Source organism: Canis lupus, chromosome 9 (genome assembly GCF_011100685.1).
Source record: "Canis lupus familiaris isolate Mischka breed German Shepherd chromosome 9, alternate assembly UU_Cfam_GSD_1.0, whole genome shotgun sequence".
Taxonomy (NCBI): Eukaryota; Metazoa; Chordata; class Mammalia; order Carnivora; family Canidae; genus Canis; species Canis lupus.
In genome coordinates, this window is record NC_049230.1 from 53,603,158 (window position 1) to 53,615,942 (window position 12,785).

The 12,785-nt window shown below is 58.1% G+C and overlaps 1 protein-coding gene across 6 annotated transcripts in view; it reads right to left on the minus strand.

The window, feature by feature from the left end:
• Nucleotides 1-12,785, minus strand: part of HMCN2 (hemicentin 2) — a 146,912-nt gene that overhangs the window by 29,320 nt on the left and 104,807 nt on the right. For 5 of the 6 annotated variants that reach the window (XM_038549038.1, XM_038549037.1, XM_038549036.1 and 2 more), the window contains exons 61-76: nucleotides 12,435-12,516; nucleotides 11,634-11,765; nucleotides 9,167-9,310; nucleotides 8,921-9,080; nucleotides 8,712-8,836; nucleotides 8,098-8,281; nucleotides 6,733-6,830; nucleotides 5,949-6,215; nucleotides 5,023-5,204; nucleotides 4,526-4,607; nucleotides 4,299-4,435; nucleotides 3,581-3,722; nucleotides 3,351-3,495; nucleotides 2,488-2,615; nucleotides 1,730-1,886; nucleotides 890-1,011 (exon numbers count right to left, since the gene is read on the minus strand). In XM_038549038.1, coding sequence (XP_038404966.1) covers nucleotides 890-1,011; nucleotides 1,730-1,886; nucleotides 2,488-2,615; nucleotides 3,351-3,495; nucleotides 3,581-3,722; nucleotides 4,299-4,435; nucleotides 4,526-4,607; nucleotides 5,023-5,204; nucleotides 5,949-6,215; nucleotides 6,733-6,830; nucleotides 8,098-8,281; nucleotides 8,712-8,836; nucleotides 8,921-9,080; nucleotides 9,167-9,310; nucleotides 11,634-11,765; nucleotides 12,435-12,516 — 2,287 coding nt within the window. The remainder of the gene's footprint in view (nucleotides 1-889; nucleotides 1,012-1,729; nucleotides 1,887-2,487; nucleotides 2,616-3,350; nucleotides 3,496-3,580; nucleotides 3,723-4,298; nucleotides 4,436-4,525; nucleotides 4,608-5,022; nucleotides 5,205-5,948; nucleotides 6,216-6,732; nucleotides 6,831-8,097; nucleotides 8,282-8,711; nucleotides 8,837-8,920; nucleotides 9,081-9,166; nucleotides 9,311-11,633; nucleotides 11,766-12,434; nucleotides 12,517-12,785) is intronic. The other variant, XM_038549033.1, reaches the window with a different exon arrangement.

The following is a 12,785-nucleotide window of genomic DNA, read 5'->3' on the forward strand; positions in this document are numbered from 1 at the left end:
AAAACCACCCGTGGGGGACACAAGTGATGAGGGCCAGGGAGGGTGGGGCGACAGGGAGAGGTCACAATCACTCACTCGGGAAGTATTTTTTGCTGGGCTTTGGGGTGCAGTTATGAACCACTTTCTTTTATTTTCAAGATTTTATTTTTTATTCATGAGAGACACACACAGAGAGAGCGGCAGAGGCACAGGCAGAGGGAGAAGCAGGCTCTCTGCGGGGAGCCCGATGTGGGACTCGATCCCAGGACCCTGGATCACGTCCTGAGCCAAAGGCAGATGCTCAACCGCTGAGCCACCCAGGGGCCCCTGAACCGCTTTGTATAGAGATACCAGCTACATCTCTCTGGAGTACTTCACAAGAGAAGGGAGCCTGGTGGGAGCTCAGAGTTGGGAGGCCACAGAAGGCCTCCAGGGGACATGCCATTTAACCTGAGATCTGAAGGAAAAGCAAGGGTCGACTCGGTGAAGCACAAAGGGAAGTGTTCAGAGCAGAGGGAACAGCATATGCAAAGGCCCTGAGGTGAGGAACTAAAAGTTGAGCAGCATGATTGGAGAGTGAGGCAAGCCATGGGGTGAGCTGAGCCTGGTGGTGGTGGTGGTGGTGGTGGTGGCTGCATCAGCATGCACAGGGCCATGTGGACCCAGGTAACACCTTGTATTCTATCCTGAGGGCAGTGGGCAGCCATGGAGGGAGGACTTTTCACCAGGGTGATGACAGGTCAGATTGGGGTTTAGAACAATCTGGATTGAAAAGAGGCCTCTCCTGAGAGCTCCTACGTGCCAGGAAGAATGCTGGCATGGGGGGCTGCGTCAGTGTGGGGGTGGGTGGGATGAGGTGATGCAGGCGATGCCCCCATCCTATCTTCTCCCCCTTCCTGCTCCTACTCACCATGAATGGTCACCTGGTAGAGCCTGCGGGCCTCGCCCACCTCATTGCTCACCACGCACTCAAACTGGGCTGAGTCCTGGGGGCTGGGAGCTGTCAGGAGCAGGGCGTTGGAGGGCAGGAGCCTGGGATGGACAGACAGATGGTTGGCTGCTAAGCAACTGGCCTGGCTGACCCGAGCTCAGCCAGCTGCCACCTGCCTGCCCAGCAACCTGGATACAGGGGACTGGGTGTCTCATGACTAATTTCTCCTCTGGTATCTGCTCCCCAGCCCAGAATCTAGAAATTTCTTCTAGAAGTTTCTACTCTTCAAGCACTGGCTGTGATTCTGTGTTGTTCTGTGTTTCTCATCCCCGTATGTTTTCCAATCACCAGCTCTGACAACTCGCGTAATAGCGACCAAATCAAAACCTCTTATCAGAATGACTCATGTTGCTTGAGCACCTGCTTTAGACAAAAGCTCCATGGTGGCCTGGCACCTGACACAACAAATATCTGGCGAAATAATTGGTGAACTGACACCTTTAAGGTGCTGATCTTTTCATGATCAGCTGCATTTGAGAAACAGGGAGACAAGTTGCCAGGCCCAGCCGAACTCAGGCCTCCAGGTATCGATCACTGGTAGGCCCCAGCAGCTGTAATGGTTAAAACCCCCTTGTCAGGCATCTCAGTGTGACAATCCTCCTAGATGCCTGAGGTCAGGACACAGATCCCAGTGCTGGCTTTGTTGAGAACCCAAGTGCCTCCCTGCCTTGTTTCTGACCAGGCTCCCCACCGTGAAATGGGCACACCCTTCCCCACCCCCAGCACCTCATGATGCCACCCCGATGCCCAGTTCAGTACCGGTAAGCACCCCGCTGCAGATGGAAGTCCAGCTTCTGTCCATCCTTCCACCAGACCACCTGGGGCTTGGGGGAGCCTCTGGCCTCACAGGGCAGCGAGGCAGGGGTGTGGGCAGTCAGGGTCAGGTTGGAGGGGCTAGGGGTGATGGCTGGAGGCTCTGGGGAGAGAGTAGTTTTAAGGAGACAGGGGGGCAGGATGGAGGCAGGGGAAGAGGGTATTTCCACAACCATCGACCCATCCTCTGCGGGCCGGGGAGAGGCAGGAGGCACTCTGCAGGAATCTTCCAGCAGGCTCCCAAATCTGGGGTGATGGGACCTTTGCTCACCCCCCAGGTTGTCGGCCCCCTAACCACTTCTCTGAATGTGGCCCTCAGCGTCCCACTCCTCCTCAGCCCTGCCCGAGGCCAGCACCCGGCAGAGTGGCCCCCACCAAGGGGATCCGTTGGAGAGAAGAGAGCAGATTAGAGCGTCTGGTACAGTGATTCTGAATCTTATCCTTTCAAACGTTTTAGATCTGTGTATATTTGGTACAATAGTAGAGTATTGAGAGTACAATTGAGTATTGAGTACTATATGCATAAAATAAATATGTATCTTTTGAGTATGTTCAAAAGTTTCACTCATAGGCTTCACTGTCAAAACCATTTAGAGGCCATTGCTCTTGGCTCCTGACAGGATGAACCTAGAAGCCAAGCAGGACCAGCCCAGATTGGAGATGGCTGCTGAAGGCAAGGAACAGGCCTTCCCTAGTCCACCTACCGAAGACCTGGAGGTCACGGCCTTGCCGATCAGAGCCTGCAGAGTTGGATGCGAGGCAGAGGTAGTGGCCAGCGTCCTGGGCAAGGACCGGCTGGATCCTCAGGGAACCCTCGGGCAGAACCTGCAGCCTGGAAGGGAGGGAGGGGGTTGCCGTGGAGGCCAGCCCACTAGGCACACCCTTCCAGGGGCTGGGCCCTGGTGGTGTCTCCAGCAAGACCCTCCCCTCTGCCCTTGGCTTCCCCAGCAAGAAAGTGCCAACTCTGGAGTACTTCATCCATGAAGCCAAGGTCAAAGGGGGTCACAGCCATGGTGGCATCGGGGGGTCTCCCATGCTCCCACCTGGGCCCAGCTTCTCCCTAAGAGTCAGCAGGCAGCAGCATCCAGGAAGCACCTTTTCTGAGCATGTGCCCCAGATCTGAGGACTGCGCCTTCCCAGGACCATGTCCTGTACCCCAGCCAGCTGGACTGGGGAAGAGCTGGACCCAGGCTGGGCCAGTGGAATACTCTACCCTGGGAACTGGGATCCTCAGGCATTTCTCTAGACTCTGCAGGTTGTACAAACTGAGAAGCTATAACTTGGGGTCAGGGGAGCCTGGGGGGCTGTTTCTGCCATTTTTGTAGAGAAAGGTGTAGAAAATTGGTCTGAGAGAGAGAGGCATGAATACCCACCCCCAGAAACAAAGATTAGTAACCAAGAGCCAAAACCAGATAGACAGACAGCCCCCCAAGGTTCTTGACTGGACAAGCCTGTTCCTTGGGTTCTGAGAAGACCCACGTGCTGGCAAGGCAGCCTTTCTGTTCCAGCTGCCCAGGCGGTTTCTGCTTAGAACCAGCACCTAAGACCCTCCTCTCCCAGCTCCCACCTGGGGCTATTGGGATCCAGGGTGGCTCCATCCTTCCGCCAGCTCACGAGGGGTGGGGGAGCACCATCCACCTGGCAGGGCAGCAGGGCCGTCTGGTTGATGGAGGCGTTCACCGTGGGTGGTCCTGGCTGGATGGTGGGCACCACTGGGGGAGGGGCACACAGGGAGTGGGTACTGGGAGCCTGGGGCTCTACGAAGGGCCAGCGTGGGGTGGGGTGAGGCCCACTCACTGTGGATCTCCACGTGGAAGGCCACGCTGGTGCTGCCCGCGGCATTCTGGGCCGTGCAGCTGTAGTTGCCCCCATCGGCCGTGCTGAGGGCCTGCAGCTGGAGGAACCTGCCCTGCTCTGGGAACTGGGTGTGGGCATCCGCCTAAGAGGTCCCCAGGATGAAGAGAGCCTCGTTAGTGCTGGGCCAGGGCAGGTCAGCCCCCGGGCACGGGGCAAGGAGACCAAGGAACTGGTGGGATGGGCTGGCCTACAGGTGCCCAACGGACACCCCTCTGGGGGAAACAGCCTCCTGTGGGAGGGAATGAGCCTCCTGGCCCTGGGCTCTGCCTGTCGGGGATGTTGCAGAGGAGACTCAGGCTTGGATCAGGAGCTGGAGCTTCCAGAAGACCTACAATCCCTTGGTTCCCATCTTGGGTGGGGTGCACAGAGAACCTTAGTAACTAGCCCCAGGTCACACAGTCACTATGTGTAGCTCGACGGCATAATGGGAAACACGCAGATATGCCTCAGGAGCCCAGGGTGTAAATCCTACCCTTGCCTCCGTGTCCCCATCCATAATATGGGGATGGTAATAAAAACGGGAGCGCAGGACTCCGGGAGAGGAGGGGTGTGAAGTGCTGGCACGGGGCAGCCCCTCAGCACCCGAGATCTAGTCTGCAGGGTCTGGGCCCGACTGGCGTGCAAGGTGCTGCCCCTGGCTCCCCAGCCTCGTACCCACCTGCAGCAGGACGCCGTCCCGGTGCCATTCAATCTGAGGTGCGGGCTCCGCCTCCACCGAGCACTCCAGAACCAGCTGCCCTGGAGCCAGGCCAACCACAGAGCGGGGGCCCCGGGGCCCAATAACATGTGGGGGGCCTGGGTGAGCAGCAGAGGGGGCATGAGAGATGGACCTGCCCCTGCAGACCATCCTGCCTCCCTCTCCTGCCTCCACCCGGCGCCCCCTACCTTGAACCCTGACCCAGAAGCTCTTCTCGGCTTCGCCAGCAGGGCTCTGGGCCAGGCAAGTGTACAGCCCGGCATCGCCCACCTGGGGAAGGAGCAAGGTGAGCAAAGGCCTCCGGCCCCAGCCTGTCCGCCTCCCGATCTGGATTGCTTCCTACACCACCAAGGACTCGGGATTCAGACTCAGGCCGGCCAAGCCTGCCATCCTGCCTTCCCAGTCACTCCCCTCTCTGGGATGTTTCTCTATCTCCGCTTCACCCTTGCTATATGGCTCGGGAGAAAACTGCCTCCTCCAGGAAGAACTCCTGGATGGATGGCACCGGCCCTCCTCTGGTTGGGCTGGGAGTTACTGGCTTCTGACCTGGCTGGGAGCTCTTGAGGGCATGGCCCAGGTGGGTGGTCTCCATGGGCTCACCCCTCAAAGGAGGAGCTCGGCCTAACTCCTAGGTCCTGCTCCTCCCCGTCCTCCCCTCTTGCCCTGCCTCATCCCACGGCAGCACCTGCACGCTCTCTACCCGGAGCACTCTGTTGCCATCCCGAGGCCTGCCCAGGCCCTGCCCGTCCTTGTGCCAGGTGATGTTGGGTGGGGGGTTGCCCCGGGCTTCACAGTGGAGCTCCAAGGGGGTGCCGGGGGTCAGCAGCAGCTCTGCAGGCTGGCCTGAGTCCTCGATGTAGGGGGGATCTGCAAGACACCCGTCTGGGGTCAGCCACGGCGGCTGCACCCAGAGCACTGGAAGCGGGGGTTCAGCTCCAACCCCCCATCATCCAGATGCTGGCTGCAGATGGGGCCACAGATGTGGGGGACGATCCTAAGAACCCTAGAAACCATGGGCCAGTTTGCCCGGGCCAATTATTTGTGCTTTAAAACCAGCAAGCAGGGGCACCTGGGTGGCTCAGTGGTTGAGCGTCTGCCTTCAGCTCAGGGTGTGATCCCGGGGTCCTGGGATCAAGTCCTGCATCGTGCCCCCCACAGGGAGCCTGCTTCTCCCTCTGCCTGTGTCTGCCTCTCTCTCTTTGTGTCTCTCATGAATAAATTAAATTAAATTAAAAATAAAATAAATAAAACCAGCAAGCACACAGTATGGAGGATGCAGCTGACACAAGACTTTCCAATATGGCACAAAATTTGCAAAATCTTGTGAATGAGACTTAGGGCTCTGTCTCCAGATTTCAGAAGCTCCTTTGTCCCTGCTTTGCAAGGTTTGGGGGACAAAGCTAAAGAGGGACAGCCCCAGGAGAATGAAGGGTGGCAAGGCCAGCATCCCATGAGTCTACCTTTCCTCCAAACCTGGCACCCAGGCAGCAGCCCCTGGGGAGATCCAAGGGCAGAAGGGGGGCTCACCTCCTCACCACCTGCTCCATCACCCCCAGAGGCCCACCCTGCCCCCAGGCCCAGAGAAGCTGGCACTGGGGGCAGATGGCTCACCCATCACTGTCAGTTGAAAGTGCCTCCTGGCTTCCCCCGCCTCGCTCACGGCCACGCAGGAGTAGGTCCCCGCATCACCAGCTCCTGCTGTCTCCAGCAGCAGGCTGGGCCCCTGTTCCAGGCTCTGGGGCAACAGGGGCTCCCCATCCTTCATCCACGACACTAGGGGCAGGGGGCTTCCCCGGGCTTCACAGGGAAGGACCACCGAGGAGCCACGGACCACCGCCACGTCATTCTGGACCTCCACTGGCTCCAGGACAGGGGGCACTGTGCAGGGAAAAGGGGTGGACATGAGTCCTTTCATCCACGCCAGGTGGCCCTCACCCTTGGACCTTCACACAGGCTGTTCCTACATGGGTCAGGACGCCCTTCTCCTGGACAATTCCTTCTCATCTCCAGTCCTCAGCTCAGACCTCACCTCCTCCAGGAAGCCTTCCCTGAATCCCCAGGCCAATTGAGGAGCTCTCTTCTGTGCTCCCACAGCCCCCCGTCCTTCCCCTGGTGTCACTAGCTGCCTGGAACTGTGACTGCCTCTTTACAGAGCTGTTTCCTGCACTGACCTCTGGGTGGCAGAGACCACCCCTGCTCATTGCTGTGTCCCGGCCTGGTAAGGCTCTGGCACATCACGGGGTCAAACGGCTGCTTGTGAGATGAATGAATGAGCAACCAAATGAACCAAAGACCGAGTCTCTGTGTTTGTGTATAAGGGCCTGAGGACGCATTTAATCTCCCCCACACCCCTGCCCACCTCCTTCACCCCCCTCCCCTCACCCCCTGTCCGTACCGTGCACCTGCAAGGTGAAATTTCTGTCGGTCACGCCAGCCGGGCTTGCAGCCACACAGGTGAAGATGCCAGAATCTGCCAACTGCACCTGGGAAATCCTGAACCCCTCGAGAAGGATGGAGGGGAAAAGACGGCAGGGGGGGAGCTCCATGGAAACGGTCCCTCTCCTTTCCTGCCCCCCAGGGGTTTACCTGCCAGCTAGGCGGCTTGGAAACTTACACCTGAACAGGCCTGGCCTCTGCCTAAACCCCTCTCCTGGTTCCCTGGTGCCCCCAGAGTAAACCCTAGACTCAGACTTCCTGGCCCCTCGTGCCTTCTCTGACCCACCACCCTCTGAGGCCAGATTTCCTGCTTTCCCAATTCTGCAGGCTGTGCTGTTGCACCCAAGGAATGGGACACCTGCTTGCCCCTATCCCTCTTCTAGACCATTCCTTTTAACCTTTGGGACTCGCCAGAGTCGTCCTGCCCTGCCTGTCTGTGTCCCCCACTTTCTCTCGAAATCCCTCTGGCCCTGACCATACCTCCTGAGCGAGTCTTGTCAATGTCCCCAGTGACCTTGAAACATGTTCCACTTGGCTCCCGGGACAGCACGCTTTCCTGGAGTGCCTCCTAAACCGTCCCAACCCTGCGCCTGCTCCTCCTTCCTGGGACCTTAGACTCATCCTAACACCGGCCGCAGGGGCTGCAGGCCACACTCATACTCGGGGGGCTGCAGCCAGTCCTGGTTTCCAACCCCACCTATTTGCCAACAATCCCTCAACTCCCAAGTGGAGAAGCCTCCTTCTGCCTCTACACAAATGTCACTTTATCTGAGTGTCTATCACTGACCAGCCTAAAATACTAGCCTCCCCTGGGACCTCTCATTTATTCTTCACTCGACTTTGTTCTACAGAGCACGTATCCCTGGCGACCTTCCTCTGCTATCTCTGTTGAATTGCCATTCTCCTCCCCTGACCAAGCAGCTGCAGGGCAGGGGCGTTATTTTGCTCACTGCTCTATCCCAGTGCCTGCAACTGCAGCACTCTCTAAGTGTGGAAGAATGCATGACGATTTGCTTCAGAAACCTTCTTCCAGGAAGCCTTCTCTGATTTCCTCCACCCCAAGGCAGACTGAGTTGGATACAACCAGATTTCACCACCTGGATCTGTGCCTCCCTCCCCAGGCTGTAAGAGCCTGATGGCAGAGGCCTCTTTCATCTCCGGAGCTCTATTTGGGGGTGGGAGGCCCTCATGCTGCCCATCATAAGCCTCTGTATGTATATATTATTTTTATTTGAAGACCATTCAGATGTATTCTGAAACCCAAGCTGCCTGCAGAGTGGGTGTGGGACCCGCTGGCCCAGGGGCCGGGGAGCCTCTCCCCTACCTGAGGGTACGGCCAGAGTTGTGGAGGTGGGTGCGCTGGGAGAGCGGAAGGGGTAAGCCATCCTTGAGCCAGCTCACACGGATGGGTGCGGAGCCCCGGACGGGGCACGCCATGGTCACCAGCTCCCCGGGCCTGCTCACCAGGGTCCCTGAGCTCTCTGCCCACTGCTCGATGGTGGGAGGAACTGGGGGTGGGCAGAGAGATAAAGGGGCTGGTGAGAGGGTTGAGGGAGGGGGTTTGGGCGGGGGAGATGGGCTCCTCTCAGGTAGATTCCAGGAAACAGCAGGAGCCACATCCACACCAGGTGCGGATGAAGCCCACCATGTGGGGGCACCCCTCACCCGAAGGCTCTATTTGCATCTCCCCCATTCCCCAGCTCTCCCATCACACCCCCAGGCTGCAGTGCTTGTGTCTCTAGTCCCAGAACGGGTTGCAGAGGCCCAGGGAGGTCAGATGGTGGCCCAGCTCACGGTGTGGGCACGGCCGGGGCTTGAACCAGGTCTTCCGCATCCTGGCCCCGGTATCACCCTCCATTGGAGGCCCCACGACGGGCCAGGCTGCCGCAGCCCCGGGATAGCAGAGCTCCCGCCTGGCCTCAGCCCTCAGCCGCTCACCCAGCACGCTCACTGTGTGCAGCCTGGCGTCCTCCCCGGCCGCGTTGTGGGCCACGCAGGTGTAGGCGCCCGAGTCCTGAGCCTTCAGGCCCTTCAGCACCAGGGCGCTGCCATCCAGGTAGAACCTGCACGGGGACGGAGAGCCAGGAGCCGGCACGTGAGGGTCTGGGGTGCTGCCTGGGGGCCTCGGGGCATAGGCCAGGCCTTACCGGAGGTGGGGGCCCACGCCCTGGTCCAGCGGGCCACCGTCCTTCAGCCAGGTCACGTCCGGCGGTGGCTGCCCGTCTGCCTCGCAGTCCAGCCGCACCTCCTGCCCCTCCAGGACACTGTGCTCCTGTGTGGCGCCCAAGCTCCGGATCCGGGGGGCCACTGTGGCAGGGGCTGTGGTGAGGCCCAGGGCAATGGCATGGGGTGCCAAGGGGGTGAGACACTGCGGGTGGAGGGGGCAGACATACCCAGCACAGCCACCACGAAGTCCTTGCGGGCCTCGGCCTGGGTGTTCTCGGCCACGCACGTGTAGGTGCCAGCCTGGGCGGGCTTTAAGCGACTCAGCTGGAGGCGGCCCCCCCGGGAGACCACACCGTGCACCACGCTGCTCTCTGTGGGATGGAGGGATGTGCCAGGCCCTCACCTGCACAGACCTACTGCCCCAAGCGCCACCACTGGGCACCTGACAACAAAGTCACATGACTCCCTGAGCGGGTGCCCATCCCCCACATGCACAAGACCCAGGAATCTTGGCATCACCCACCCTCCTCTTGTGCTCACGGGGAAACTGAGGCCCAGACGGGGACAGGGTCCCTTGCTGGCTACATCATGACCTTCCTCGGCTGGGTCTCTCTCATTGCTCTTACAATGCCTTACAGCCCTTCCCCATCTTCTTCCACTGGGGACATTTCTTGCCAAGATGCCCCACTCCCCGTGGTGTCCAGGACTGGCTCCTCTTCTGCAGACCCTCAGGCCCTCCTCACCTCCCACCTTTGCTCTGGCTCCACCTTGCCCACCCCCACCCACCAAGGCTTCCAATCTGGGTGAACCAGCCACCCACTGGCCACTTCCTGGTCCCCATGAGGGTCCGGGAGGGCTGCCCCGGGGCCTCTGCTCAGGCTGCACACGGCCACCCCAGCCTGGACCAGCCCTCCCCGCCCCCCATTCCCTCCAGCTGCATCTCTGCCTGAGCCCAGGCTGGCCTGCCTCCCCCAAGTCCTCACTGGAATAGCCAGTCTCTAACTTGAAATCCACGGAGCAGCTATTGTATGTCCAGCTGTGAGCTTGGGGTTCGAAGCCGAGTAAAACACAGCCCTTGGCCTCAAGGGGCAGAAGTGCATCGGAGACAGTGAGACACGGGTGATCCTGTGTGAGCAGCCCCGTGAAGCCCCTGATGGAGCCCGGAGGGGTCAGGCAAGTCTTTAGAAGAGGCAGGTCTCAGCTGAACTGAGTGGGTGTCAACCAGCCAGTAGAAGTACTCAGCGGGTTGGGGTAGGTATTTTGGGGAAGAAAGAGTGTGTGTCGAGAAAGGAGGTAGAGAACAGGCCTCAGAGGGGCTCCACACCCCACTGTAATCCTTAAAGAAAGGAGAGCATACGCCACCAAACACACGTACTGGAACCTCCCACGCTAATCGCCTCAGCCCAAAGGTGGAAACAACCCAGATGTCCACCAACTGATGAACAGATAAAAAAATATGATGTAGCCACATGGTGGACCAGTCAGCTTTAAAAAGAGTGAAGAAAATGTAATTTCACTTAAAAGAAGGAAAGTAGAACGGATACACCCTACAATGGGGATGGACCTTGAAACACGGTGACGCTGGAGCAGAGAAGCGAGTCACAAAAGGCCACATATCATATGATTCCACTTTTGTGAAATGCCCAGAACAGGCAAGTCTCTAGAGTCAGAAAACAGGTCAGCGGCTGCCTGGGGCTGGGGTTGGTGTCAGGTGTGAGGGGCAGTGGGGGGTACAAGGTAACAGGTAAAGGGTGGCCTTTGGGTAATAAAAATATTCTAAAATTGATTGTGGGGATGGTCCGTGAATATAGTAAAAATAATGGAATGATGGGCTTTAAATGGGTAAATTGTATGGTATATAAATTTTGATAAAGCTGTTTTCAAGAGAGGGAGGGGGACTGGGAGGAGGGAGAGAGAGAGAGAGAGAGAGACAGAGATAGAGACAGAGACAGAGACAGAGACAGAGACACAGAAGGGCATGTGGGATCAACTGGCAGCGGCTGGCTCTGTTTGGAGCCCAGTGTGGGGCAGCGGGAGGTAGGCTGGCCGGGCCCTGCAGAGCCTCTGGGCTGTGGTTCTAAGGACTATGGCCCGAAGGATTTCAACAGACAAGTGACCCCCTCAGATCCGCCCTCTGAGATCCCTTCCTCCCTGTGTGGACACTGCCCTGGCAGCTCAGAGTGGGCCCAGGACTTGTGTGGGGGCCGCTGTCCTCATGGGGCAGGGGACAGTGGTGGCCACAATGGGGAAGGCCACGGGCAGAGAGAGCTAACGGCCCCAGAGGTATTTACCAGCCAATAAGAGGAGGGTTCTGCTGAGACCCTGGGGTGGGAGGAGAGGAAGAGAGCCAGACAGGACAGAGGCCTGGATTGGGAGGTGACCAGCAGCTGGGCTGGAGGGGCCAACGCCAAGCCCAGGGTCAGACCAGCTGGGCCTTCAGCACCCACCCTGCCTCTATCTCAGGAGGGTGGCTGATGGTGGCCACAAACACAGGGAGCCTTCGAGTTCCCATGGGAACAATTCTCAGCATTGGGATTTCAAGGGCCAATAGGGTTGAAGACAGAGGGTGTGACAGACAGGATGCTGCCCTCTTCAATTTTGACAAAAATGGCAACAACCAACAACTCTCCAGCTTTCATTGCTGTGTCACCACAGGCAGGAATATTTGGCACTGAAAGGATGAGATGCACTCACCAACAGGCATTCTGTCCTTCAGCCAGGTCACAGCAGGTGCAGGGACCCCAGTCACATCACAGCTCAGGACCAGGGGGCTCCCAGCCACCTGGCTCACTCTCTCTGTCTCGGGATTCTCAAACGTCGGGGGCACTGCAGGAGAGAAGCCACATTGACACAGTCCTAGGACTCTGCGGTCCCCTTCCTTACACTTGGGCAGATTAGGGACACCCAACTGGCTCTTCCTTCTGGTTAGCAGGTGACAGTTTACGCTTTGCCACTGGTAGAGATCTAGGTTGTTTTAGTTACAGGTGTAAATAGAACGTGCAACTGTCTATTTCAAAATATTTTTATTTATTTATTTTTTAAAATTTTATTTATTCGTGAGAGACACACAGAGAGAGGTGGAGACACAGGAAGAGGGAGAAGCAAGCTCCATGCAGGGAGCCCAATGTGGGACTCAATCCTGGGACCCCGGGATCACTCCCTAAGCCTAAGGCAGATGCTTAGGCACTGAGCCACCCAGACATCCCCAAAATATTTTTAAAGCAGAGTCCAGAGGGGTCTACTCAGCCCAAGGATGGTGAGTGCATGGCTAATGTACCAGTAGTTCTTAACTTATGCCAGGGCAGACATCACTAATCAATCCCAACACTCTCTCCTGCTCAGCCAGGATGGGGTCACGCATGCCAGGCAACCACAACCAGTGGAACAAAAATGACTGTGCTCAGGATGAACCATCTCTGTCCTCAGGGACCAGACCTTCCTGCTTCCCATTGCTCGTCAACATAACCATCAGGAGAAGGCTGGTCCCCAGCTTACCCTGGACAGTGAGGACAAATGTCCGCATGGCTTCCCCAGCTGTATTTCTGACTTTACAGCTGTATAAACCTTTATCCAACACCTAGGACAAAGAGAGCACATGGTGATGGTACACATGGCGCTGGGATGGGAGTACCTAGGGCTCCCCCAAAACACCCAGGCCACAGAACTTTCCGGAGAAGGGACTCCCCAAATATGCTGGTCCTGCCTGGGAAGCCAGAAGAGATAGGACCCCCAGCCTTCCCTCAAGAGCTTCGAGAAGCAGGAAGGCTGTTAGAAGGTGAGTGTGCAGGTTCCGGACCCCCACCCTCCCCTGGGCCTGCATGCCAGCCAGGCCTGGAGGAGAAAGTC